We start from the raw sequence: 26,407 nt of genomic DNA on the forward strand, positions 1-26,407 counted from the left end.
AGCGAAGGAGGATGAGAGGTGACTTGGTAGAGGTGTACAAGATGATAAGAGGCATAGATCGAGTGGACAGTCAGAGACTTTTCCCAGGATGAAAATGGCTCACATGAGGGGGCGTAATTTTAAGGTGATTGGAGGAAGGTACGGGGGGGATGTCAGAGGCAAGTTTTTTACACAGAGAGTGGTGGGTACGTGGAACGCACTGCTGGCAGAGGTGGTGGAGGCAGATACATTAGGGACATTTAAGAGACTCTTAAACAGGCACATGAATGATAGAAAAATGGAGGTCTATGTGAGAGGGAATGGTTAGATAGATCTCAGACCAGGATAAAATGTTGGCACAACATCGTGGGCCGAAGGGCCTGTACTGTGCTGTAATGTTCTATGTTCATTTCTAAATAAAACATAGAACAGTACAGCACAGGAACAGGCACTTTGGCCCATGAAGTCTGTGCCGACTATGATGCCAATCCAAATTAATCCCATCTGCCTGCACGTGGTCTATATCCCTCCATCTCCTACCTGTCTAAGTGCCTCTTAAACGTTGCTATTGTATCTGCTTCCACCACTTCTCCTGGCAGGGCATTCCAGGCACTTACCACTCTTTGTGTTAAAAAACTTGCCTCATGAATCTCCTTTAAACTTTCCTCCCCTGACCCTAAACCTGTGTCCTCTGGTATTTGACATTTCCACCCTGGGGAAAAAGACTCTGTCTACTCTATCAATACCTCATAATTTTTTAACACTTCTATCAGATCACCCCTTAGCCTCTGATACTCCAGAGAAACCAATCCAAGCAGTTCTTCCGCAACTTTATCATATCTTCACTGTGTGATTCATTTTTGAATTATTCTGCCAAAGGTGTGACAGACATATAGTCAAAAATTTCATGAAAGTGTGTAGAAATATCTCATTCTCATAATGTCTTGAACTGAACTGGAACAGTACACAGCAAAATTGTCTTGGGAGTTCCCCACGTGGGCAGGAAGAAGCTGACATGGTGGAGGGAAAGTACTCAAGTACCTGGTATAATTACTTATATATAGAGAGAAATTGTAACACTTAGCCACAGAAAACATGGGTTTCCTCCATTGCTAGCCCTCATGGCAAGTTCCTAATTCCACAGGATGAGAAAGTGAAGAATGACCTATTTTCATGTACCACCAAAGTGCCAAATAAAGAGCAGTTCAAGAAAGAAGGAATTTATATTCATGTTTCATCTCATCTCATTTCAGGATTCCCCAAAGTACTTCTTTTAAAAAAATGACGTTTTTGTTCTTTAAATTACTGTCTCTGTTGCTGTAGAGGGACGCTAAACTTCGATTTTTGGACACAGCAAACTCCCCCAAATAACTTATGGACATCAGTTTATTTTTGGTGAAGGTATAGTTGATGGACCAATATTGACCAGAGAAAAATGCACCACTGGCAATTCAGCAGTCCCTTCCATAACATTGCACATACTGAGGTACCAGTCTAGATGATATGCTCAAATGTGTAGTGAAATAAAAACCCGTGGCTCACAGTGTTTTGTCAAGAGATCCTGATAAAAGTTCACTGACCTGAAAACATTACTTGCCATGTTTCTCTCTGGTGAGATGCCTTCTGGCCAGTTGAGTGCTTCCTATATTTTCTGATCTTAGCAATTTTTGTAAGTGGTTTGCAAAAGAGTTATAACAGTTACTACATCTTTATTGGCTGCTTATTGTTTTCCATTTGCTAAAACCTACAGGGTGTTATGAGTGATAATTCAATTCAGTGTCTCATTGCAGAAGTGAGAAGTGTATACTCACCTTCTTGGGTAATTAGTTAAAATAAAAAGATATATTTGCCCTCCTTTTTTGCAGCCTTTCTTTATTGCTCTTTGATCTGCCTTCACTTCAGGTGCATATGTTGATTTTTAAACTACTTCCTCTCAACCGTAGCCAGGACACTGTGGTGTGGAGTTTGTTGTGAGTCCTGTGAGATCATTCACCTTAGATCCAAAAATGACAGATTGGAATATTTTCAGAATAGTGAGCAATTGGTAGCTCTTAATGATTATAGTATCCACAGGCACAAATCTTTAAAAAAATATTGGAGAAATATAAATCAGAAAGGCAAATGACTTTTATTTTCTCAAGGGTGTTGAATTCAAAAGTGAGGAAATATTGCTTTTCTATATTGAGCTTTGGTCAGATCCTAGCAAGGCTACAGAGAATCTTAGAAACTGTATATCGGTTCCACAAAAGCTTAAAAAAATCAGAGACATTACTTCACATCCTTCTACATCTGTTGTCCTGAACTGGATGCAGTACTCTACTTGTGGCCTACTCAGTCCATACCAGCCCTCCATACGTCAGTCACGTCAGTCCCATCTCATTCCCCGTCAATCTACAAGTTTATTTCCCTCGTGCCTATCCACTTTCCTTCAGAAATCATTGATCATCCCCACTTTCACAGGCAGTGAGTTCCTGATCTTTGCTACTTATTACATTTAAAAAGTATTTTCACATCTCCCATATCCCATGACCTTGTAGCTAAGATCCCTCATCCCCAAAATCATTCCTGTTTATCTTCTCTGTAACCTCTCAAGTACCTTCATACTCTTCTTGACAGTGGTTTCCGGAACTGGACGCTGTACTCTAGTTATGGCATAACCAGAGCTTTATAAATGTTGACTGTTGCATATATTTATGATCCTGACGTTACAGGAGCAATGTGATTGCACTGGAGAGGATTCAAATAAGATTTGCAAATATGTTGCTGGGACTGGAAAATTGTAATTATGAAGAAAGATTGGATAAACTGGGATTGTTTTCTTTGGAACAGAGAAGACTGAGAGAAGACCTAACTAAGATGTATAACATCATGAGGGGTCTAGATAGAGTAAATAAGAAAACAAGAGGTATAGATTTCAAGTAATTGATATAAGGATTAGAGGGGAAATGAGGAAAATTCTTCTTACACAGAGTGTGGTAATGGTCTGGAACTCACTGTCTGCAAGGATGATAAAGACAGAAACACAAATCACACCTGGATGTATAATTGAAGAGCCATGAACTGCAGGATTACAGATCTGCTGCTGGAAGATGGGATAAGGCTGATTAGCTCTTTTCCATTTGCCGTGAACACAATGACTTCCTGTGTCATAAATTTTCCATGATTCTAATGTTCAGCATAATTTCTCTGCTTTTGCACTCAATACCTGTATCTGTGGAGCCCAAGATCTCATATGCTTTGCTAACTACTTTCTCAGTATGCCCTGCACCCTTCAAGGATCTATGCACTTGAACCTCCAAGTTCCCTCTGTTCCTGCACAGTCATTATAGCTGTGCCATTCAGTCTATATTGCCTCTTCCCATTACTTCTACCAAAGTGCATCACCAACACTTCTCCATTTTAAATTCCATCTACTGTAACTGACTGCCCATTCTGTGTCCTGTCGTAGTCAATTGTCATCATCCAGACTGTTTCTCACACCTCCACATTCGGTGTCATTAGTAAATCTTTATTCCAATATCCAAATCATTTCTATTTATGTCAAAAAAAGCATTGCTACTTGGATTGACCCTTCAGAAACACTACTATCTCCCACATCCTCCTCTGCAAAATTGCCATTTACCACATAAAGCAACTTTTTTTGTTCAAGCTGACCCTAACCCTCCTTTTCCATAAGTTTCAATTCAGTAAACTAATGATTTATGTGATATTTTGCCAAATGCTTTTTTAAAATCTGTATGAGCAACATCTATAACATTCCCTTTATTAACTCTTTACAGTATGGTTTCAGGCCTGCTGCACCATTCCTACAAAGCTTCAAGAGTTGGCAGCCGTGTGCCTGATTCCTGTCCCCTGTAACTGCTTCATTAATTTAACTACTTATCAGCCATTTGCAGGCCAAAATTGTCAACAGTGCTGCAATATGAAGACAGTTACAGTCTGTGATGCATAATTAATATAAAATTGATGATTTTAGTGACTTTTTATTTATTCATATTCATTGTGGAACCATATATTGCTGTGAAGCAGAGAAGTGTTATAAAATAAATTGTGCTGTATTTAACCCCCCCCAGAAACTACTGCAGAAATATTTCTTCAAAAGAGGGTGATACAGAAACTCCTTTTTTACAGTGCCAGGAAAGATTAGTACAGTCAGCAATGGCATTTTCTATATGACTCACACTATCACACCTTCAAACACAAAGAGCTTCACATACGCAAATTAAGAATTAATTTTACGACATATGAGAGATTTGGCAGCATAAAATGTCAATCAGTGTTTCTATATAGGTACAGTTTTAAGGTTTTGTTTATTAACATTTCTTGACAGTAATCATTATTATTTAGTTTGTAGAGAGGTGGATGATTCAAGGATTTCTGTATATTACTCATATGACTCATCATTTAATCACATAATTGAACAAAATATCAGGCAAGTTCTACAACAGGCTTTCAATCCAACCTGTCAGGTTATCAGAGTGATAATTAAACCCCTTCACTGCTGAAAGAGTCTACCTGCATGCAAGACTACCATGGGGATTCTTCAGGTGGTTCCCTCACTTCCTTTACAACCAGATCTTAATCTCCACTGCATGCATGCAATTCTCTTGAATTGTGACTAGCTGATGAACAGCCAAGACTACTGTTCCACAGCAAATGAATTCATTCAATTCCTTCTTTCTAGATTGGATTTTGAGTTTTTATTAATGCTTTGAGATCACATTCAAAAACTCAGTTTGTTTTTTTTTTCTGCAGAATATTGTTTCTCATTCATCCCCACTCTGTTTAGAGAATGGTAGGGTTTTCTCACCCTTCCATTCTCTTTATCTGTTCACACTTCCACTTGAATAGATTTATGCCTGGTGGATAAATCTGCCAAGCAACAAAGATGAAAGATAATTTTAGTTGCTTCCCATCTACTTTCAGCTTTTCCAGTTCTTGTTAATTTTGCTTAAGAAGAAAAAAATAGGAGTAATAATTGACCATTTAGCCCCCTCGTGCCTGATTTATTGTATAATATCATGGATTTTGCATGTTTCAATGAGATCACCTCTCATTTTAAAGTCAAGGGTGTCTTGTTCCATCTACTTAACCTCTCCTCATATAACAAATCTCCTATCCCAGGATTCAATCTAGTGAACCTCTATCAGAAATATATCCTTCCTTAGGTAGGAAGACCAGATTTGTTCATGTAATCCAGGTACAGCTTTATCAGGGCCCTGTATAATTAGAGGAAGGCACTTCCAATCTTGTATTCAAATCATCTTGCAATAAAGGCTAAGATTATCACTTGCCTTCATAACTGCTTGCTCAGTGATTTGTATGCAAGGACACCTAGGTTCTACTGAATACCAACACCTTTGAATAGCTCATCATTTAAAAATTACTCTGCAATTCCTTCATTTACAAATGTGGAGGACCTTACTTATTTCCACATCATATTTCATCTGCCTTGTATTTGCCCTTTCACATAGCCTGTCCATATCCTTTTGAAGTCTTATAGCCCACATTTCCACTCAGCTATGTATCGTCAGCAAACTTGGATATATTACACTTGATACTCTCAACCAAATCATTGATATAGGTTGTGAACACCAATCCCTGCGGCAGCTACGTAGTCACAGCCTCCAAACCCGAAAATGACCCTTTTATTCCTGATCTCAGTTTTCCTTCAATTACCCAATCCTCAATCAATGATAGTATATTACCCACAGTACCATACACTCCAGTTTTGTTTAATAATATCTAATGGCACCTTATCAAAGTTTACTGTTATCTATTCTGATAGTGATCATCTCAAAAATCTCTAATAACAAATTTGTCAAATATTATTTCCCTTTCATAAATCCAGGTCACTCTGCCAAACCCAATTCCCAACAACCATGTCCTTCATAATAGACTCCAATATTTTCCCTGTTATTGATGTCAGACTAACTAATCCATAGTTCCCTTTTATCTTTCTGCCTCCTTTCTTAAATAGGGAGTTTACACTTCCTATTTTCAAATCCCTGGAAATTTTGGTTCTATGGTTTTATTCTAGAATTGAAAGAATTTTGGAAGTTGATGACCAATCCATTCACTATCTTCTGACCTTCAACTCCCTGGGATGCAGATCATCAGGTCCTGGGGATTTATCACCTTTCGGTCCCATTAATTTTTTTCAATTCGAGGTGTTTATTGATGCTAATTCTTTTGAGCTCCTCATTCACTCTAGATCTATTGCTCTCCACTATTCCCAGGAGCACCCTTGTGCCTTTTTTCATGAAGTTAGATACAAATATTTGTTTAATATCTATGCCATTTTCTTACACCCCAATATAATTTTGCCTATTTCAGATTGTTAGAGACCCACATTAACTTTATCTAGTCTTTAGCTAGAAAGAAAGGTTATGTTTCAAATGCATATCTGTCATAGGTTTGTTTCTGATGTTTCGGTTTCTATCCTGATCCTACATGTTTGCCCCAAACTTTATTTACTTTATACAATATGAACTAAAAGCTATTTACAATCATTTTGCTTTCTGTTTTGCCCATTGTGATAATTCTAAAATCTGATTGGCTGCTTACTATGCTTCATGACTTCACTATTCCTGGACAGTCTACAGATGATGTCAGACTAAATCACATCAGAATGGGGACAGCACTTTTTTGCCACTAACCATAAATTGGCAGTCTGTGTTCAGATTAAGGCATGTTTGTAAATCAATTAATTTCTTGCACCCACAGCAGTATTTTAGTTATATCTAAAAGTATTTAATTTCATTCTAATTTAATCTACTTAGTAAAACTGGATCTCATCCCAAGCTGTTACGTTTGTTATTTTATACAACAAATACAAATCATGCAGTGAATCTGTTACAACGAAAAGTCATTGATTCAATCAGATAAAATTGTAAGTAAGAAATGGGTCCAATGCACTCTGACCATTATGACCTATTGTTGATTCTCATTCCAGCAGATTATGGCTGTTTATGATTCCTAATTCAGTTGCACTTGGCATTAATTTTGTATGTACTTCCTCTGAAACTTTTAATGCTACATTTTCCCCAAGTGATTTTTTTTTGGTTCCCTTCTCACATCATAATTACCTTCCCGAAATATTTTGATGAAAATTACATATTAAATATTGCACAGAAGTTTTTCAGGTACTGTTCTGAGAGATTGTGAAGATTTTTAAGTTAGTTCTTTGTTTGCAAAGGATTTTTAAACAATGCTACTTGATCACAGCAAAGAATAACACAAAGTCCAGCCTGTACTTTAATACAAACTAATGAAATTGTTCCATTCCCTCCTTCTTGAAGCAAAGTTTCAGTTGTGTTATGACTAAGAGAGGGACTGTCTTCTGCAGCATTAATAAGTTCAGTTCGGAAAGCTTACTCTTTCAGAACCTCAAAAACAAAATATTTCTGAATGATGTTTATCTCTAATTTTCTCCCATCTTCTAAAGATGAAAATTCCACATGTGTTACCTTGTCCAAGTAATCATTTTGTATTTATCAGTCAAGTGAAGTATGAATACAGGAGGAGTATTTACAGTTGAGCTAAACCTGTTTTCATCTGACATCTTCATGCATCCTTTTTCCAACAAAGCAAAATCACTGGATTATGGTTACCAGTGGTGGCACCCTGGAAGTTTTTCAACTCTATAGCCTATAAAGGATTTATATTACTATTATTTTCTATAGCTATTTATTTTCTGGCTACCTGTAAAAAATCTTCTATAATATTTGATGATATCATATTTTTGTTTATCACATTCTTTACATTTTTATGATATTATTTGTTTTTCTTTATCCAGAAAATTGGCTTGCTGAATAAACAGTAACAATGTCAACGAACAACATAGCTCAGGCAAGGAAAATGGTGGAACAGTTGAGGATTGAAGCTGGTATTGAAAGAATCAAGGTGAGATTATGAAAGTACCTTTTACTCTAGTTGTCACATTTTTGCTTTTCCACACAAGAAAATTATTTTCTCTCAACCCAAAAGGCATATATACTTCTAAACTTTGAGGGAAAGACATTCTCTAAGGACTCTCTATGATAGTGTCCTATAGACAGCTGTTTGGTGATCTGCAGAAAATGGATCAGGATGTAAGACTACTAAATGTTGGTGTTCAGAGAGATCTGAGTGTTCTTGGACAAGAAAGATAAAATAGCACGAAGATACAGTGTGTAATTAATGAATTAAATGTTGGCCTTTGTTAAAAGAATTGGAACACGAGTAAGGAAGCCGTGCAAGGCTTTGGTGAGACAACACCTGGCATGCTGCTTAATTTTGGTATGCATATGTAAGGATGCTTTAGAGGCACTGTAGCAAAGCTCAATAAATTTCTTTATTTTTCAGGATCTAAACACTCCTCGCAAAGCCAACATTTGTTGCTCACTCTAATTACCCTTGACAAGGTGGTGGTGAGCTGCCTTCTTGAACCACAATGCAATCCATCTGGTGAAGGTATTCCCACAGTACTGATAGGCAGAGAGTTCCAGGATTTAAACCCAAAAGCAATGAAGGGACAGTGATAGATTTCCAAGTAAGGAAGGTGTGTGACTTGAAGGGGTCCCTCCAGGCACTATTGTTCCCATGCACCTGTTCCCACATGCTTCTTGCTCCACAAATAAAGGTGACAGGCTTATCAGAGTAGTTTAGGTGAGTAACTCAATGCATTTTGTTGATGCATTTTGTCTGTACTGGAGGAAATCGATTCCTGGAGTGAAGAGTTTGTCTTCTGTAGAAAGATTGTGCAGAATGGACCAATACATTTTGATATTTAAAATAATGAGAGGTAGTTTCATTCAAACACATAAGAAAAAGCATGACAGGGTGCAGTGAGAATATTTTCATCTGGTGGGGAAGTGTAAAAATTGGGGGCATAATCTCAGGGTGAGAGGTCAGATTAAGACGGACATGAGGAGGATTTTTTTCTCTCAGATGGTTGTGAGTCTTTGGATTTTATCTACCCCAGAGAGCTGTGGATACTGAATTATTAAGTATATTCAAAGCTGAGTTAGACAAATTCTTGAACTAGAAGGGAATCAGGAGGTAATGAATGTCAAGTGGAAGTTGCAGTTGTGGCCAAGTTTATTTCAGCCATGATTTTATAAAATAGCAGAACAGGCTACACGGTGCATGGCCTACTGCTCTTACACCCACACAATCCAGATTTGTTGAAGAAATTTAGTAAGAAAAAATGTAAGAACAACTTCATCATTAAACACATTTGAGTATAATTACAAGAGACAACAGACTGCAAGGTAAGGTGATTTCCAAATAATAACTTGCAGTAAACAGGTGCCATAATTTACTGCTAGTTTGTAAAGTTAAAGAAACATTCTGTTACTATGGTCTCATTAATTATTCCAGAATTTTGTTTTAACTGTGCACACATTAGGGTGACACTAAATTAGCAATTCATGTTTTGCAGTGTTAGATTCCTTCAAACAAATTATTAAAAGCATTTAATGTGAAAGTATGAGATTCAGGTGAAGAAATGAGTTCTATCTTATAAGAAAGTGTAAATGCAAAGCATAGAACTGCAGTTGGTGGAAATCAGAAACAAAATATGTGGAATGCTCGGCAGTTCCATCTCTATTGTGGAGAGAGCACAAAATATCATCTGGCATGCTGTCTTGAAGACTGTTGTGATATATCTAAAATTTGTGGTAAAGCTGCAGCAAACTGCATCCTGCCATTCGGAGGTTTTATCATACTGTTGCACTTGCTTTAACAAGAAGTGACCTTGTGATTACTCGTCATTGACATTTTTCCTGCGCAGCATCCAAAGTTATCAGAATTCACTATAATCTCCCATCTGTGCTGCATGCTTTTTGATCACGCAACAAAAATGCTGGAATTTCTACAAACAGACTTATATACATTTGGACATTTATAAATCAATTAAGTGATATAAAGTATCAATCTGAAATATTGCATCCATATGCCCATCATACCTATAGGTGCAAATGAAGATCCATACTTTGACCAACATTACAGTATGTATCGTTCTACAAATCTAAATGTTCATATGTGATTCCTGCATGCTGTTTTCTACACAGAAAAATAACTAGAGTTCACTAAGAGTGAACTGCATGGTGTTTGTAGACATATGATATGACACCTGCAGATGGCATGCACTATGCCTTGCTTCCACTCCAGTTCTGTGGGTTCTGAGGTGGTAGATGAGGCCGATGTGGAACCTGCAGACTGTGATACAGGTGGGACAGAAGGTGATTGATGGGGTGGTAGAGTGGGTGGTTTGGCAGGTGTTGGGAGCTCTTTCTGCCAATAACACTGACATCTGGGTGCTCCTAACGAATAGACTCAAGGTTCTCAATGCAAACCTGAATGGTCTTCTTCCATGTTGCGTCAGGAATTTCTTCAAGCTGGTAGGGATAATATGGTCTTTCAAGGAGCCTTGACACTGCACAGAGCTGTTGATAAAGCAGTTATGTCCTAGGAGAGAAGAGTTTTGCTTGGAACACCAATTTGAACCACTCTGCACCATCTTTAGAAGCAATTGTAAATGTTGAATACCTGAGTATTTGCAAATAACACAAGTTATAAATCAGGTAATATTGTGCTCCTTGGATTTAATTTTACAGCCTTTTTGTAAAACTTATTCAGTCAAAGATCTTAAAGGATGTCCTTGACACGAGAATGCAAGGCCACGTCCTTAAGTCTGAGAGTTGTGGAAGATGGAATATGCTGAGTTTTCTTAATCAGGCAGGGCTGTTTCAGATCACCTGAATCCTACACATAACTCGAGGAAAAGGGTTGGGCAGAGCTCACCCGATACAAGTGAATCCACCTGATTTACCACCTATCAATCTAAAAGGAAAAAAGGTCGGATAGGATCCAATACAGGATCCCTGGCCACTATGTACAGTGCCAAGGTAATCCAATACATCCAGGCATACAAATAAACAAACTACCTTATTTTACCAGGATTTTTATTTGACTGGCTGTGATAGGTAATAAGGAATTGCAAATGCTGACTGTTACGAATTTTTCAAGTGATATTTTTCCCTCCACCCACCAATGTCCTGAGCATTTTCTTTCCTGGAGGAGGCAATGCCTTCCTGATTTACTGTGTTATAGGTACCCTCCATTCCTTCTCTACTTATTCAATTTTCTATTGTTTATTTGTGAACCTTGACAGTGCATTTTAATGTCCATGCCAGAAATTAATTTTACTCCCATGAGTGTGCAGGGAAAGGTTTCTGACAGAGATATAATAACACGGTAACCAGGGAAACAAGCCCAAAAATACACCATGCATGTTACCATGGATCCAGTTGTCTTTATTCATATTCATTTGTCAAATCTTTTTTAAAAAACTTAATCACTAGAAATATGTAATTATTTATGGTTCTACCATGACTTTCTGTTTTTTTTTTCATCTTGAAGTGTCCTGGAGAGGAATTTTCTCAGATATAAAATGTTAAATCTCCTTTCTGTTTGTCTCTGCTTTTACAGAGAAAATATTTATGGTTACAGCAGAGGCATTGAGCAGAGTGGAGGTCAGTGTCATTAAGGAGGCTACACCATGAGACTTCTTGCTACCCTTCTTGCTTGTTTTTTACATCTTATATGCACATTTTTCATCTTCAGTATTTTACAGAAGATAATACTTCTCCTGCACTGACATACCTACTTAAAATGTTACTAGTTAGATCATGGTAAATTTCACATTGCTTTGAGCATTTTAGTTTCCTATTTCAAGCTGTTTAAATCCTGAATCATTTTACCACACTATGTTTCTCTGACAATTTTTGCACCAAAAGTATTGTTGAGATCTTCCAATCTCCTCACAGTGTAAAATAACACATATTAGAATTATTGCTTTAAGTAGGCATTCGCTGCATTTGTACATGGAGTAAAACATTCAATGAAGTGAGGCCTTCTCCGTGGGCAAATCTTGCTGGAGCATCTCACATGTGTGATTTATATACGAAATCTCCATATGTGTTTTGTCAGAGCTGTTGTAATGCAGCCATTGTATTAAAATACTATTCCCAAATTTTCCAACCTATTAAGCTGAGCGGGCTTGATGATGACAAACACAGCTCAATGTTAACCTTGCTATTTAAAGGTACATTTCAACTATGACATTTGATGGATTCTAGAGTTGACTGCACAATATGTAGTCAAAAAATGAACTGAAGATATGTCCATATTTCCCCATGATTCAGTAGCTCCTTTTCTGAATGTCATGCTTTGTACTGAAAGAGTCCACAGGGAAATTGTATTCTATGGCAGTGGTGGAGAAAGGCAGTAGCATCACAAAGTTGTGTGGTTGGAGGTAGTTGCAGAAATGGACATCAAGTGTTTGGTTCCCATAACTAAATTCAGCCTCACAAATAGTTATATGACCTTAACAGATCAAGAGAAATGAGCAAGGTGGCACATTCAGTTTTGTCTTGATATGTATTATTCCAAAACTTCAAGTTGTGTTCTTAAGTCCACTACTACTCATCACTGTATATCCTATCGTACATTGCAGATGCACACATTCTTTTATTTATATGCTTTCTTAATCCGCATCTGCACAGCCACACCATTCAAGCTCATCACAATGGAATGTCATGTCTTAGTGAAGTATTCTCCATCAAACTATTCAACACTCTACATGCTCTCACTCAAAGGTTCATCTGCAGGAAAAAGAAAAAGGGTACTAGATCGGGGACCCTCCAGCCATTGAAAAACTCACTTCAACATTCTGTGTAGCCCTGGAAGTAATCAACATGACAAACGCTTGGCCATCAGAGATAGTGAAGAAGAGGGTCTCTCAGCTACCTGGTGACAGAATTCTGTTTCATTCAGGTACTTTGCATTCAATGCTTGCTTTACCAGATGAAGCTAATAGTGAGTGAAAAGTGACATGTGCAAGTTGATAATCTTAAATGTTCTTACTTGTACAGTTTTAATTCATGTCTTCAGTCATCCACTGTTTTCAGCCATTCTGCAAGACATGAACCAAAACAACAATGATGCAAAGAAGGCCTTTCACTCTGATAGAGCACCATCACAAGACTCATGTCCACCATAAACTTTGGTGGATGTGATTTGGTCCAAAGGCCCTGTTTTCATGCTGTAGGTTATGACTCCATGACACCACAATTGAATATGCCCTGAAGAGGAAGACCAACAGTGGAGAAACCCCGTCAGAGCGCTCATGAATGCCTTAGCTCTGTAGGTTGCAGATATTGTATCTTGAGGGCTATACTTTAATCAGGATAGTTCTGGAGCAGCATTATAATTGTACTGTGCATGCTTACAGAAGGTCGGAGGAGACCTTGAGTGACATGATGTTGCAGATCCTTATGCTGATGTTTTCATCCATGGAAAGCTTTCTTACCTGAATGGAGAATCAAATCCAACAATCATCCAAATACATAGGGCCTACCACTTACTTGTGCAGGGATATGCACACCTTAGAGTACCGAAACATGGAGTGATATCAAGCTGTGGGGTTATGCAAGATATGTATGGATGTTTACTGGAATGATATTGGTGAAAGGTTGGATGGAAGGAAAGAAGGTTTGGCATCTTAATAGCAGATGAGCATTTTTTTGCAGGCTGGCAGTGGGGAAATTCAAAAATTCTCAGGCCAGAATGTGCACTGCTCTGCTATTGCATGCATCTTCTCATGCTTTCATCGCTTGCTGCTGCAGAATATTGTGCAGAGTGCAGCAGACCCATCATGATTCTGGAGATGATGCTCATGAGTTTGGACGGCATTTCCACACGAAACGAGGTATTCAAAGTTTATCTTTGGCATGTGGATGGCTTACTCAATGAGATTTTGTATTAGCAGTTTACTTTGTTTAGATTCCACAAGAATTAAATCAGATTTTGTCTTAAGGAAGTAATGTTGGTCTCCCAACCTGTAAGTCTGCTGGGATTTGTGAATAAATTACAGAGGATGAAGGCATCATGGAGTTGTCCAGGGATCCTTCCAGTTTGATGAACTAAATCATCTGGGAATGCCTTGATGGCTACAAGCGTTCAGTGTCCTCAATGCTAGAACAGTTGACGTAATTGAGAAACAATTACCTATCTGTCAGAGACTGACTGAGATTCTGTAAATATCCTCATTTAAGGCCTGGAAAGATTTTGAAGCAAAGAAGTTGAGGGTTGTGGTGTCTTTGTCAACTATCAGAAAAGCATGACTGCAAAGTCTGGCATGTAACAGCTCTTGTTCCACTAACCTGCAAATATCTGCCATTATTTCCAGGTACTTGAGAATCCCTGGACACTGACTTTCAGATGTGTCAAGGAAAATTCCCCTCTGTATGTATATGACAAGTGGCTGGTTCCCCCAACAAGCTCTAACTCTCTTCTTTGCAACTGCAGGTGAGGAGCAGCCTAATGCTGTTCCTGAGGCTCATGTTGTTCTTCATTGTGGTTCCCCTCTGGATTTCATTGCATTGCAGCATAAGCAAGACCCGTGGTGATCCATCCACGGAAAGCACAAACTACAGTTAACAATTGGCACCTCAAAGTTTGAAGGATGAGTAGCAAAGTTAACTTGTATTATAACGAAGCTCTCTCCAAAATTTGCTACACAATCTCTCAACACAGCTAATGTGACAATATAGAAACAGCAAATGCTGGAGATGTTTAGCAGGCCAGGCAGTATCCATGGAGAGAGGAACGGAATTCCAGGTTCACAAGCTATCATTACCTCTGTCGAGTCTCATGTTGAGTCTCATCCTCGTGTAAAAAAAATCATTTTTGTGAGATTATACTCTGAATATACAGTAGATTCAAAAACATCTATTTCTTTCTTTTTGAAGATATTTATCAGTAATTATCAGATATTCATTATCATGTGTTAGGAATGAGAGGAAATGGTTACTTTCTCAGAGTTCTGTTAACCTAGCTGAAGATTCCATAAAATAATCAGGAGATGGCTTTGATATGAACATGCACACACATCTGCAGTGGTATGTGAGCAGTTGAATGTGGATATCAACAGCTGATATCTATGGTTAAGCAAATTTTCATTGATAAAGATATGCATCATATTTTTGTGAGTCATTTGGAGGAAATTTGACAGGCTTTTTTTTAACAGTGTGTTGTGGAAGTTGTAGAAATATTTACCTCTTGATTAGCTTTGGTGTAGGAATCAGTTGTGTAGGGAAGGCAATAAAGGTGTCTGACCCACAATTTTTCTTCAACTCTTTCAAGTCATTTGCTGATTATTTTGTTCCATTCCTTAACCTTAGGCTACTTGGCAAGTGAACAAACTGTCCTTTACCTGATTGACTACTTCTGGCTTTCAATGAAACAGCTTTCTTGCTATTTCTATTATTTTTACAACTAATAAATTAAAGTGTTTGAATAAAATAGGAAAACCACATTGCTTTGGGAGGCATTTAATTTGTCTGCAGCGTTACTGAAAACACTGTCTAGGAAATTAACCTTTCATTTATAGAAGATCAACAAATGTCCAACAATTATTACACAGACTGAGAGGATTTATTTGCAGACATCAGAGAGCAGAACAGACAGAAAAGATCTTATCTCCTTTTAAAGGGGTGTCCAAATTGCTTTTGATTTTTAGAATATTCAAGTTTGTGCAATAAGGGGAAGTGATGCACTTTACTCTTTATCCATTATTTAGATTCAGAAGAGCAGAGATGTTTCTTGTGCTTTATCAATCCCATTGTGTTAACGGATGCTAGTGGGATTGGGGTGGGTGGAAAGGGAGATGCAACACTCTGTGTAAATCTACCAGAGACTTGAGCACAAAATACTTAATGAGCATTAATGTTATGCATATGCAGTATTAGTTCTTTGAATATAAGTGTGCAACTAGTGCTGATTATGCGCAACCTGTACAGCCAATTCCTCATGCACATCCATCTTCACATTGTAGACACACCATAGGAATCTAAATCTATAACCATTGGCTCCTAGGTAATATATGCTTGATGTCCAAACATTTCACAGCATTATGTAAACCAGTGGTGACATGTTAGGGTATTTTGAAGAAATTACTCATAGAATAGATAATGGCAAACCAGTTGATGTCACATATTTGGACTGCCACGAGGTTTTCCATAAAGTGCCACACGAGGGATTGTTAAGCCAAATTGAGTCTCAGTGACTTCAGGGCACACAGTATTTAGGTAACAATGACATGGATTGAGGATTGATCAATGAGCAGAAAATAGAGGGTAGGAATAAACTGTAAAATAGACTGAAAATAGAGGGTAGGAATAAATTGTTAAGGTAGGTTATTTTCAGATTGTGACTAATGGGGTTCTGCAAGGATCAGTACTAAGGCTTCAGCTGTTTAGGATATCCAATTTTCCTGAATTTACATCTGAGTGACCGTGCAGGCTTTGAGCAGGGTGCAGAGAAGCTTCAGAGGGGGATTGGACTGGTTAAACGAATGGGCAAACACAAGGCAAACGAAATGTAATATGGAAAAGTATGAGGTCATCCACCTTGATAGAAAAAGCAGAAAAATGTGGAATATTTTTAAATGATGAGAGATTGAAAGGTGTCAGTAATCAGAGAGGCCTGGGTGTCCTGGGTGTCCAATGGAAGTTTACATTGTAGGTCCAGCAAACAAATAGGAAGGCAAATGGTCCAGATGAAGGGTCTCGACTCGAAATGTCAACTGTCCATTCTCCTCCATAGGTGTGCCTGACCTGCTGAGTTCCTCCAGCATTTTGTGCGTCACTACAAGAGTAAAGAAGTCTTGCTTCAATTATATGGGGCACCGTGAGGCTGCATCTGAAATACTGTGTACAGGTCTCATCTCCCTAGCTCTGGCTGGATATATTTGCAATAGAAGAAGGACAGTAAAGCTAAACCAACTTGATTTCTGAGGTGGCAGGTTTGTCATTTCAGGAGTGATTAAGCAGACTGACCTATCGTCTCTTGAGTTCAGAGTAATGAGAAGTGATCTCATTGCAACAGGCAAAATTCTACGGGGCTTGACAGAATAGATGCAGGGATGATGCTGTCACATGCAGGAGAGTCTAGAACCAGGGCTCACAGCTTCGAATGACAGAGATGAGAAGAAATTTCTTCACCAAAAGCTCAGTGAATCTTTGGAATTCTCGACCCAAGAAGCACTGGAAGCTCTTACAAAGATAAGAATGTAGGAAGTAGGAGCAGGAATAGCCCATACAGCCCTTTAAACCTGCACTGCTATCCCTCAAGGTCAAGGCTGATTTCTACCTCAGTGCCATTTTCCAACACTATCCCCATAGCCTTTGACTCCCCACATACCCAGAAATCTATCCATCTCTGTTTTAAATGGACACAATAAGAGAGCTTCCAAAGCAGTCTGGGATAGAGAATTCCAAAGAATCATCTGTAAAGATATTTTTCATCTCAGTCCTAAACTAGCCTTTATTTTTGAACTATGCCTCTCAACGATGCTAGATTGCTTAGTCAGAGAAGCATCCTCCCTATCAAGTCCTGCAAGAATTTTGTACATTTTGATTAGATCTCCTCTCGTTCTACTAAACTCTAAAGAATATAGTCAGTCTTGTCAATCTCTCCTCATGTAGCAAACACAACATCTCTGGAATAAGTCTAGTGAATCTTACTGAATTCCCTCTTTGGCATCCTTTCTTAGGCAAGGAAATCAAAACTGGACACAATATTCCAGGTGCTGTCTCACCAAGGCCATATTCAATTGCTTAGTAGATTTTTGTTTAGCTATTAAGAGAATCAACTGTTGGGAGTGGGAAAGGAACACAGGAAAATTCAATATTTGCCCAGGTTTTTTTCTCCCTTTGTTCACCTTTTCCATCCCCCCTGCCCCCCCCCCCCGCCCCCAACCATTACCAAGACTCCTTGCCCTCCATCACTCATCTGCCCGTCACCCATCTGGATTTCTTCTCCCTTGGGGTTACCTTTCCTATCCCCTCCCCCTTCCCCATGTGGTTCCATCTGCCCAATACCCTCCTTTATCTGGTTCCACCTATCACTACCATCCTTTGTCTCAACACTCCCACTTCACCCTCCCCTACCTGGCTCTATCTGCCCACCATCCCCACTTAATCTGATTCCACCTATCACCTATCAGCCTCTGTCTCACCCCTCCTATATACTGGCTATCTTCCTCCCTCTGCACTCTCAATCCTGATGCAGGGTCGACCATCCTTTTGCCTCCACGGTTGCTGCTCAACCCTCTGAGTTTTTCCGGCAGTTTGTTTTATTGCTCCAGTACCATTTCACAATTTCCTGAGCAGAAACTTTTTATTTAGCAAATGTCCATCCATTCCACCAGCCTACCCATGTATAGTGTTCACTGTGCTTCCAGGTTTTGTAATTGCTCCCTGTACATCCAATTCAAAATCATCAAACATATCAGGAAAAGCAGTGATCCCAGCACTGATCATTGGGGGATGTCACTGTCTACCTTCCTCCAGTCCACAAAATGAGTATTCACCACAACATTTTTTTTCTGTCATGGAGCCAATTTCTCCACCCTTTGGTTCCAGCCAGCATGGCTCCTGCTGAGATGACAGATGTAATTAAATAATTTCCTTCTGTTATATATCCTTTTAAAGCTAACATTTTATCCAAATGCTTCTAGTACATTGGTAATTTCTTGTTTATTGGAGTTTCTTTGACATAAGACCTAATTGGCATCGGGGCAGGTTCATTAAAGAGTATTTGTGCAACATGTCACAATCCCAAACCCTTGGGAACTAATAAATGGACCACGCATAACTTACTTTGTAGGTTCAGCAATGGCTCAGCACCAAAAGGAAAATATCAGACATACAGTGGCATGCAAAAGTTTGGGCACCCCTGGTCAAAATTTCTGTTACTGTGAATAGCTAAACAAGTAAAAGATGACCTGATTTCCAAAAGGCATAAAGTTAAAGATGACACATTTCTTTAATATTTTAAGCAAGATTACTTTTTTATTTCCATCTTTTACAGTTTCAAAATAACAAAAAAGGAAAAGGGCCCGAAGCAAAAGTTTGGGCACCCTGCATGGTCAGTACTTAGTAACGCCCCCTTTGGCAAGTATCACAGCTTGTAAACGCTTTGTGTAGCCAGCTAAGAGTCTTTCAATTGTTGTTTGGGGGATTTCGCCCATTCTTCCTTGCAAAAGGCTTCTAGTTGTGTGAGATTCTTGGGCCGTCTTGCATGCACTGCTCTTTTGAGGTCTATCCACAGATTTTCAATGATGTTTAGGTCGGTGGACTGTGAGGGCCATGGCAAAACCTTCAGCTCATACCTCTTGAGGTAGTCCATTGTGGATTTTGAGGTGTGTTTAGGATCGTTATCCTGTTGTAGAAGCCATCCTCTTTTCATCTTCAGCTTTTTTACAGACAGTGTGATGTTTGCTTCCAGAATTTGCTGGTATTTAATTGAATTCATTCTTCCCTCTACCAGTGAAATGTTCCCCATGCCACTGGCTGCAACACAAGCCCAAAGCATGATCGATGCACCCCCGTGCTTAACAGTTGGAGAGGTGTTCTTTTCATGAAATTCTGCACCCTTTTTTCTCCAAACATACCTTTGCTCATTGCAGCCAAAAATTTCTAATTTGACTTCATCAGTCCACAGGACTTGTTTTCAAAATGCATCAGGCTTACTTACATGTTCCTTTGCAAACTTCTGACGCTGAATTTTGTGTTGAGGACGCAGGAAAGTTTGGAGAAAAAAGGGTGCAGAATTTCATGAAAAGAACACCTCTTCAACTGTTAAGCATGGGGGTGGATCGATCATGCTTTGGGCTTGTGTTGCAGCCGGTGACATGGGGAACGTTTCACTGGTAGAGGGAAGAATGAATTCAATTAAATACCAGCAAATTCTGGAAGCAAACATCACACCGTCTGTAAAAAAGCTAAAGGTGAAAAGAGAATGGCTTCTACAACAGGATAATAATCCTCAATACACCTCAAAATCCACAATGGACTACCTTTAGAGGCACAAGCCGAAGATTTTGCCATGGCCCTCACAGTCCCCCGACCTAAACATCATTGAAAATCTATGGATAGACCTCAAAAGAGCAGTGCATGCAAGACGGCCCAAGAACCTCACAGAACTAGAAGCCTTTTGCAAGGAAGAATGGGTGAAAATTCCCCAAACAACAGTTGAAAGACTCTTAGCTGGCTACACAAAGCGTTTACAAGCTGTGATACTTGCCAAAGGGGGTGTTACTAAGTACTGACCATGCAGGGTGCCCAAACTTTTGCTTCGGGCCCTTTTCCTTTTTTATTATTTTGAAACTGTAAAAGATGGAAATAAAAAAGTAATCTTGCTTTAAATATTAAAGAAATGTGTCATCTTTAACTTTATGCCTTTTGGAAATCAGGTCATCTATTACTCGCTTAGCTATTCACAGTAAAAGAAATTTTGACCAGGGGTGCCCAAACTTCTGCATGCCACTGTATCTGGTTCATTGGGGGCATCAAAGGAGAGGGAGGGCCAATGGTTGGGACTTCCCTCAGGTTGAATCAGAGGTCAGAGAGAGAATCAGGGAACAATCAAGGAATTAGGAATCACGGCCGGAGTTGGGAGCTGAGGAATGGATGTAAGGAAGTGATGGGGGTTGATTAAGGAGACAAGGTTCTGAGTCTAGAGGTGAATTGGAAGATAATTGCAGAGCTAGATTTGCAGGGTTACATTGGGGGCAATTGGTGAGTTGGCCTTTGCATTCTTCCTTAAGTCGGGATATCAGCTAGCACGGGATAGTGGAGGAATGTTGACGATGAAGATAGTGGAACCTATCTGAGTGGAATCCTCAGCCTGAGGCTTGGATCTACTCAGACAGAAGCATTATTAAAGCACATTAATTCTAAGAATGGCATGTGACAGGTTCATCTCAGAATGATGCGATCTCATTTCCTGGGCAATGTACAAAAGGAGATTTCATAGAGAATTAGATCATTCCATGCACAGTTGACACAGAAAACACATCATCGGCACAATTCGCAACCAAAAATATCTTGTCGTATTTCCAACAGGTCACGATTTGCCCTGGAAATTGTTGCAATTGCATTCCAGTACAGAAATAACTGATTTTCACGTACATAGCACTGAAAAAAAGGCATGCAGATATGTAGCCCATCGTGCTTCACTACTCTGTCAGATTTAATTCATTATGCTTTCTTTCTATTTCCCTTCTGACGATCCCTTGTGTCTTTTTCTTTTTATATTTATTGCAATAAACCTCGTCACAGTCGCCCTGTGAGATCTGTAGAGATAACTTTTTGCTTTATTTTACTATATTTCCTTATGACGTAGAAGGAAGCCACTTCAGCCCATTGCACCTATGCCAGTTCACAAGCAATTCTATTCCCCACAAATTTACTCTGATACCTATTTTCACCACATTCCCATGAACTCCCCCCAGATCCTATCATTCACCTACACACTGCAAGCAATTTACAGTGGCCAATTAAACTACCAAAGCACATGTCTTTGTAGCATGGGTGGAAAGCTGAGCACCTGGTGGAAACTCACACAGTCACAGCAAGAAGTTGCAAGCTCCACACTGACCACACCAGAGGTCAGGATTGAACCCAGGTCACCAGAGCTGTGAAGCGGCAGCTCTACTGGCTGCACCACTGTGCCACCCATTTTGCACTTGATTAATTGGTTATTCAACTATAGGTCACTTGCCATGATGGAGCACTAAACATGGTGTGTAGTTTCTATGGATTCATTAACCTGCCTCAAAAATACATTCATTTGAAATCACCAAAATGAATTTTGGAGGCTGATTCGACTATACAGTCAACTCATTATACCTTCCTATGGGGAAAGATTGATTAAAAAACTTATTCTCTGAGAGCTTTTCTTTCCCCCTCTATTTTTTATATAAACATTAGATTTGCAACCTGTTAATTTGTCCCACAGCTTCTAATAAAAATGTGTCAATGAGACATAAAATAAAAAGTTAATGACAAGATGAAGCAAGAACAGCTCATGCAGAGGAAAAGGAAGAGATGTTCAGAAAAATGACCATCGAGCTATTGATCAGATCTGGTACAGTCAGCTTAGGTTCAGAGTATTACCAGAGCATTGAGAGAACTGAACATTACAGAGTCATCAGCATATTGCACAGGTGATGCTGCTGTTGCCAGCTATTTCTTACTACAGAAGGAGATTAGTTTTAATGCCAATTAGCATCTAGGTGGCATTCTGCTTGATATTTGAAGATGCATGTGGCCTAAGGGACCTGCCCCCAGCAAAGCACTGATAAGAACACAAAATGTCAGTGAGGAAAATATTGGTCCTTCTAGCTCTCTGACATAATGCCTTTGTGCATCACAGTAAATGTATAGTGGGCATCAGCCATGACTCAGAGGCGGAACTCAACCCTCCATCAATTCAGTTCCCATTCCAGAGACTTGAGCATGGAATTAGGACCAGCATTCCATGCAGTAGAGATAGATTGCAGATGAGGTGTCCCCCATCAGGGATTCATTAAACCCCATCTGATATTCCAAATAGACAACAAATTTCTGATGACATTACTTTGAAGACAAATTGGGAAGGTCTCTCCTATGCTCTGGCCAAAGTTTATCCCTCAACCAAATTCATTTAAAACTAAGATTGGTTATCATCATTTTGTGGCTCCTGTATGTGTTCAGGTTGGCTGCTGTGGTTCCCACATTATAGAAATACACTCAGGGCCTTTGGAATGACCAAAGGTGCAAGATAAATACATGTCTATATTTTATTTTCATATGCACTCCACTTCCAGAAAGTTACATAACCCAGGAAAGCTGAAAATATACCGCTAAAAGCCCAGAGCATTTATGAGAAAAAGAAAATCTCTCAACTTCTTCTTTGATCCTCGAGGTGATAGAAGTGTATTCAGGAAACCACGCCTGCCATGATTAATGATATATGGGGCTTTCCTCTTGTAGGAAATTATCTCAATTTCAGTCAGCAATAAGTGCAGCTGTTGCTTGAAGAAATTCAGCAATTCTATAAACACCAAAAAGACAGCAATATTTTCATTAGATCCACTCTTCTGTGGGAAGAGAGCAACATGATATCTAGTTCCTGCCAAATGTAATGAATAACTTGAGATTGTGATGCTTCCAAATCTATTCAGTTGGAAAAAAAGCTGAACAGACACAGTCTGTTTCCTTCATCATCCTGTAAACCTCAGTCAAATCACGACTAAAGCGTCACTCTAGTGAAGGGTCATTTAGCTGAAACTCTGTTTTCTCTCCATGGATGCTGCCTGATTTGCTGAGTATCACAAGTATTTTCTGTTCTTATTTCACTATAAGACAGTACTTATCGAAAATGTAGAGCCCCCAATCTTTGAGTCCATCTTGATAACTGAAATGCTTCAGTGGAAAGTCATGTGACAGTCCCTTCTCTTCACTTTTTCCAAAGTTTCAATATCATCATAAGGTTCTGATAGTAACTGAAGTCTAACCAAGAACTTACAGAAGAATAAAATGCTTGACATCAAATAGTATGTTCACATAGACCATTTGAAAAAGCCACTATTAATATCCATCCATGAATTGCCTAAGACTGACTTTAATTTAGCTTCTTAGTGGCACATGCCATAGTCACAAAGCATTGGAACCAGCCTTTCAGCCTACTGAATCCCCACCAACCAACAATCAATCATTTACACTAATCCTACACTAATCCCATTTTATTTTCCCCATACACTCATCAATTCTCCCCAGATTCTATTCTTCGTCTACACATTAGGGGAAATTTACACTAACCAATTAACCTACCAACCTACTCCAAAGTTGAAGGATACAGGAGCACCTGGGTCAAACCCATGCGGTGACAGAGAGAACATACAAGCTCCAGACAGATGGCACTGGAATTCAGGATTGAATCTGGGTCACTGAAGCTGTGAGGCAGCAGCTCTGCTGGTTGTGCAAGTGTGGAACTGAAAATTCTAGTGTGCTCTAAAGGATGTGCCAGATGGCTATAACCGTGACTGCAGACTTAAGTAACACCTGAAAAGATTTGATCTCTCACTGATTCCCCCAGACCCAGGGTCTTGGCCAGGTCCAAGTGATCAGTGGGAGGAGAGGTGGGTGGCTAAAGGTCTGGTGGTCATAAAGCCCAATCAGGATTAAGGGTTTGAAACAGTGATCAAGTTGGTAGTCAGCGGAGGTGAATGGTGGCTGAAGATCAGGGCTTCCTGATGCGTCATGCAAGAAATTGCCATCTGACCCATGCGACCCACACCTGGAAGTTCCGTATCAAACTTTGTGGCCCTTGGGTAATCAGAGGGACAGTGGGGAGATAGGTCAGTCAAGGGGTATCAGGGGGCACTAGTGAGCAGAGGTTGTTGGTAAGATAGTTAGGTGGCAAGGGTTAGAACCTGGACCATTATGGGGGTGGGGGGTCTCATGGCCTTTGGGGATCGAGGTGTAGGAGGCTTGGGGGAGGAGAGCAGTGAAGGGGTTTGAACCAGTACTCTGGTTGGGGGCAGGGTACAAAAGACAAAGTATAGGGCTTACTTTAGTGTGCTCTTCATCCATTTCTGTGCTGCAAAGACCTGGTTATCGCAGTAATGCCCAACAATGGTCACTGCCAGTACAATTGGGTCTAACTTTCCCCAACAGCACTCCAAAGAGAGTGTCATGCAAGAAATTGCAACTTGGTTCACGTCCGATGCGGAATCCTCTACAAAAGCACACATGTAACCCACACCTGGAATTTCCATGTCAAATTTCAGGGGTAACACAGAACAACCTTGAAATAGTCATTATCAATAACTCCGTGGCAACTGAATTTTCAATTGCATGTCTCTGAAACCACCAGTGGTATCCAATCTGATTTCTAGACTTACAGCAGTGGTCTCCCCCACCCTCCACCACACATACCTCATAGAGAAAATTTCTGAAAGCCATTGTAGTATTTAAACACCAGGAAAAAAATAGAGCAAATTTTCAACATACTCAGAAATACATTTTGAATGTATGGAAGTTTCCAAACTGAATAGTAAATTTAACTGAATGCCATTTCAAGTTAAATCAATATAGCTAATCAAGCTAACACAAAGTAAAATTGTTAAAGGCAAGTTCAAAGTCCTTTTCTAATCTACAGATGTAGTACCAAAATCATTAACTTTTGGGGGAAAACAGATAAAAGATTCATGGAGGATTTAATTCTGCACTTGTTCTGTGAGCCAGTTTCAGGATAGTGAGATTGATGTTCTGGCACCTTGCTGTGTTCAATTTGAATCGTGTTTTCTCCCTGCATTACAGTAGAGACCACAATTTAAGGGTACTTGGATGGTAATGAACCACTTGAGATGTCTTAAATCTATGGAGGCTGCTGCATAAATACACCTTCTTCCCTCCAAATATTGTATGACAGGCAGAAAAAAATAATTAATTTATAAGCTGTTCAGAAGGGATAGGCAGAAAGAGAATCTCCCAACACAGATATCTTTGTTGCAACATTATAAGCTAATAAATGAAAGCCAGCATGGATTTGCTAAAGGCTATTTGGGTATGACAAACTCAATTGGATTCTTTGATGAAGTAATGGAGAAGGTTGATGAGGATAGTGTGGTTGCTATGTATATGTATTTTCAAAAGGCACTTGACAATACCACATAATAGACGTAAGTAAAATTACAGCTGACAAGCTTAAGAGGCTCATTGATTATGGGGATACAAAATTTTCTAAGGGGCAAAAAGCAAAGAGTAATGTTGACGGTTTTCTTTCACACTGAGGGAAAGTTTGCAGTGATGTTACCCAGGAGTCATTGTTAGGATCACTGCCTTTTCTAATATATATTAATGACTAGACAGGGATATACAGGACAGAATTTCAAAGTTTGCAGAATATGTGAAACTCAGAAACGTAACAAAAGGAAAAAAGGACAATAACAGCTTTCCCTGAGGCAAAGATAAACTCGTGAAATGTGCTGGCATTGCAGATGAAGACTTGTGTGGTGATACATTGATACATTCAGACAGGAAAAGTGGAGAGAGGCTTTATGTATTAAATGATACAGTTTTTATTGAGGTGCAAAATCATGGAAACCAATTGATGTTGTATGTGCAAAAACTTTGAATTAGTGAGGAGAATTGAGTAACCAGTTAAAAAGGCAAATAAGATCATTGGCTTTATTAAAAGGAGCATAAAATGCAAAAAACATACTGTCAGTATGGCGCATTGATTAAGTTTCAACAAAAGTATTGTGTTTAATTTTGTGTGCTACACTTAAGAGTGGATGTCAAGGCCTTAAAAAAGTGCAGAAAAGATTTGCTGGAAGGATTCCAGGAATGGAGACTTAAGTAATATGGAGCAACTGGAGTCTATCTCCTCATCATATTTCCTTAGAAAGAGGCCATTTGGCCCATCGAGTCTAAGCTGGCTCTCAGAGCAATCCCAGTCCTTAGAGCAGAGTAGGTTGAAAGATTTGTTAGTGGTTCAAAATCATAAATAGTTTTAATAACATACATAAAATGAATCAGCTTTCAGC

At 39.2% G+C, this 26,407-nt stretch overlaps 1 protein-coding gene across 2 annotated transcripts in view; it reads left to right on the plus strand.

The window, feature by feature from the left end:
* The window catches only part of LOC127572269 (guanine nucleotide-binding protein G(I)/G(S)/G(O) subunit gamma-7-like), a 216,464-nt gene that overhangs the window by 179,575 nt on the left and 10,482 nt on the right, over positions 1-26,407 (plus strand). For both annotated transcript variants that reach the window (XM_052019289.1, XM_052019290.1), the window contains one exon: positions 7,778-7,884. In XM_052019289.1, the coding sequence (XP_051875249.1) occupies positions 7,807-7,884 (78 nt within the window). In that variant the 5' untranslated portion in view covers positions 7,778-7,806. The remainder of the gene's footprint in view (positions 1-7,777; positions 7,885-26,407) is intronic.

The sequence above is a fragment of the Pristis pectinata genome, chromosome 7, assembly GCF_009764475.1.
Source record: "Pristis pectinata isolate sPriPec2 chromosome 7, sPriPec2.1.pri, whole genome shotgun sequence".
In the NCBI taxonomy this organism is placed as follows: Eukaryota; Metazoa; Chordata; class Chondrichthyes; order Rhinopristiformes; family Pristidae; genus Pristis; species Pristis pectinata.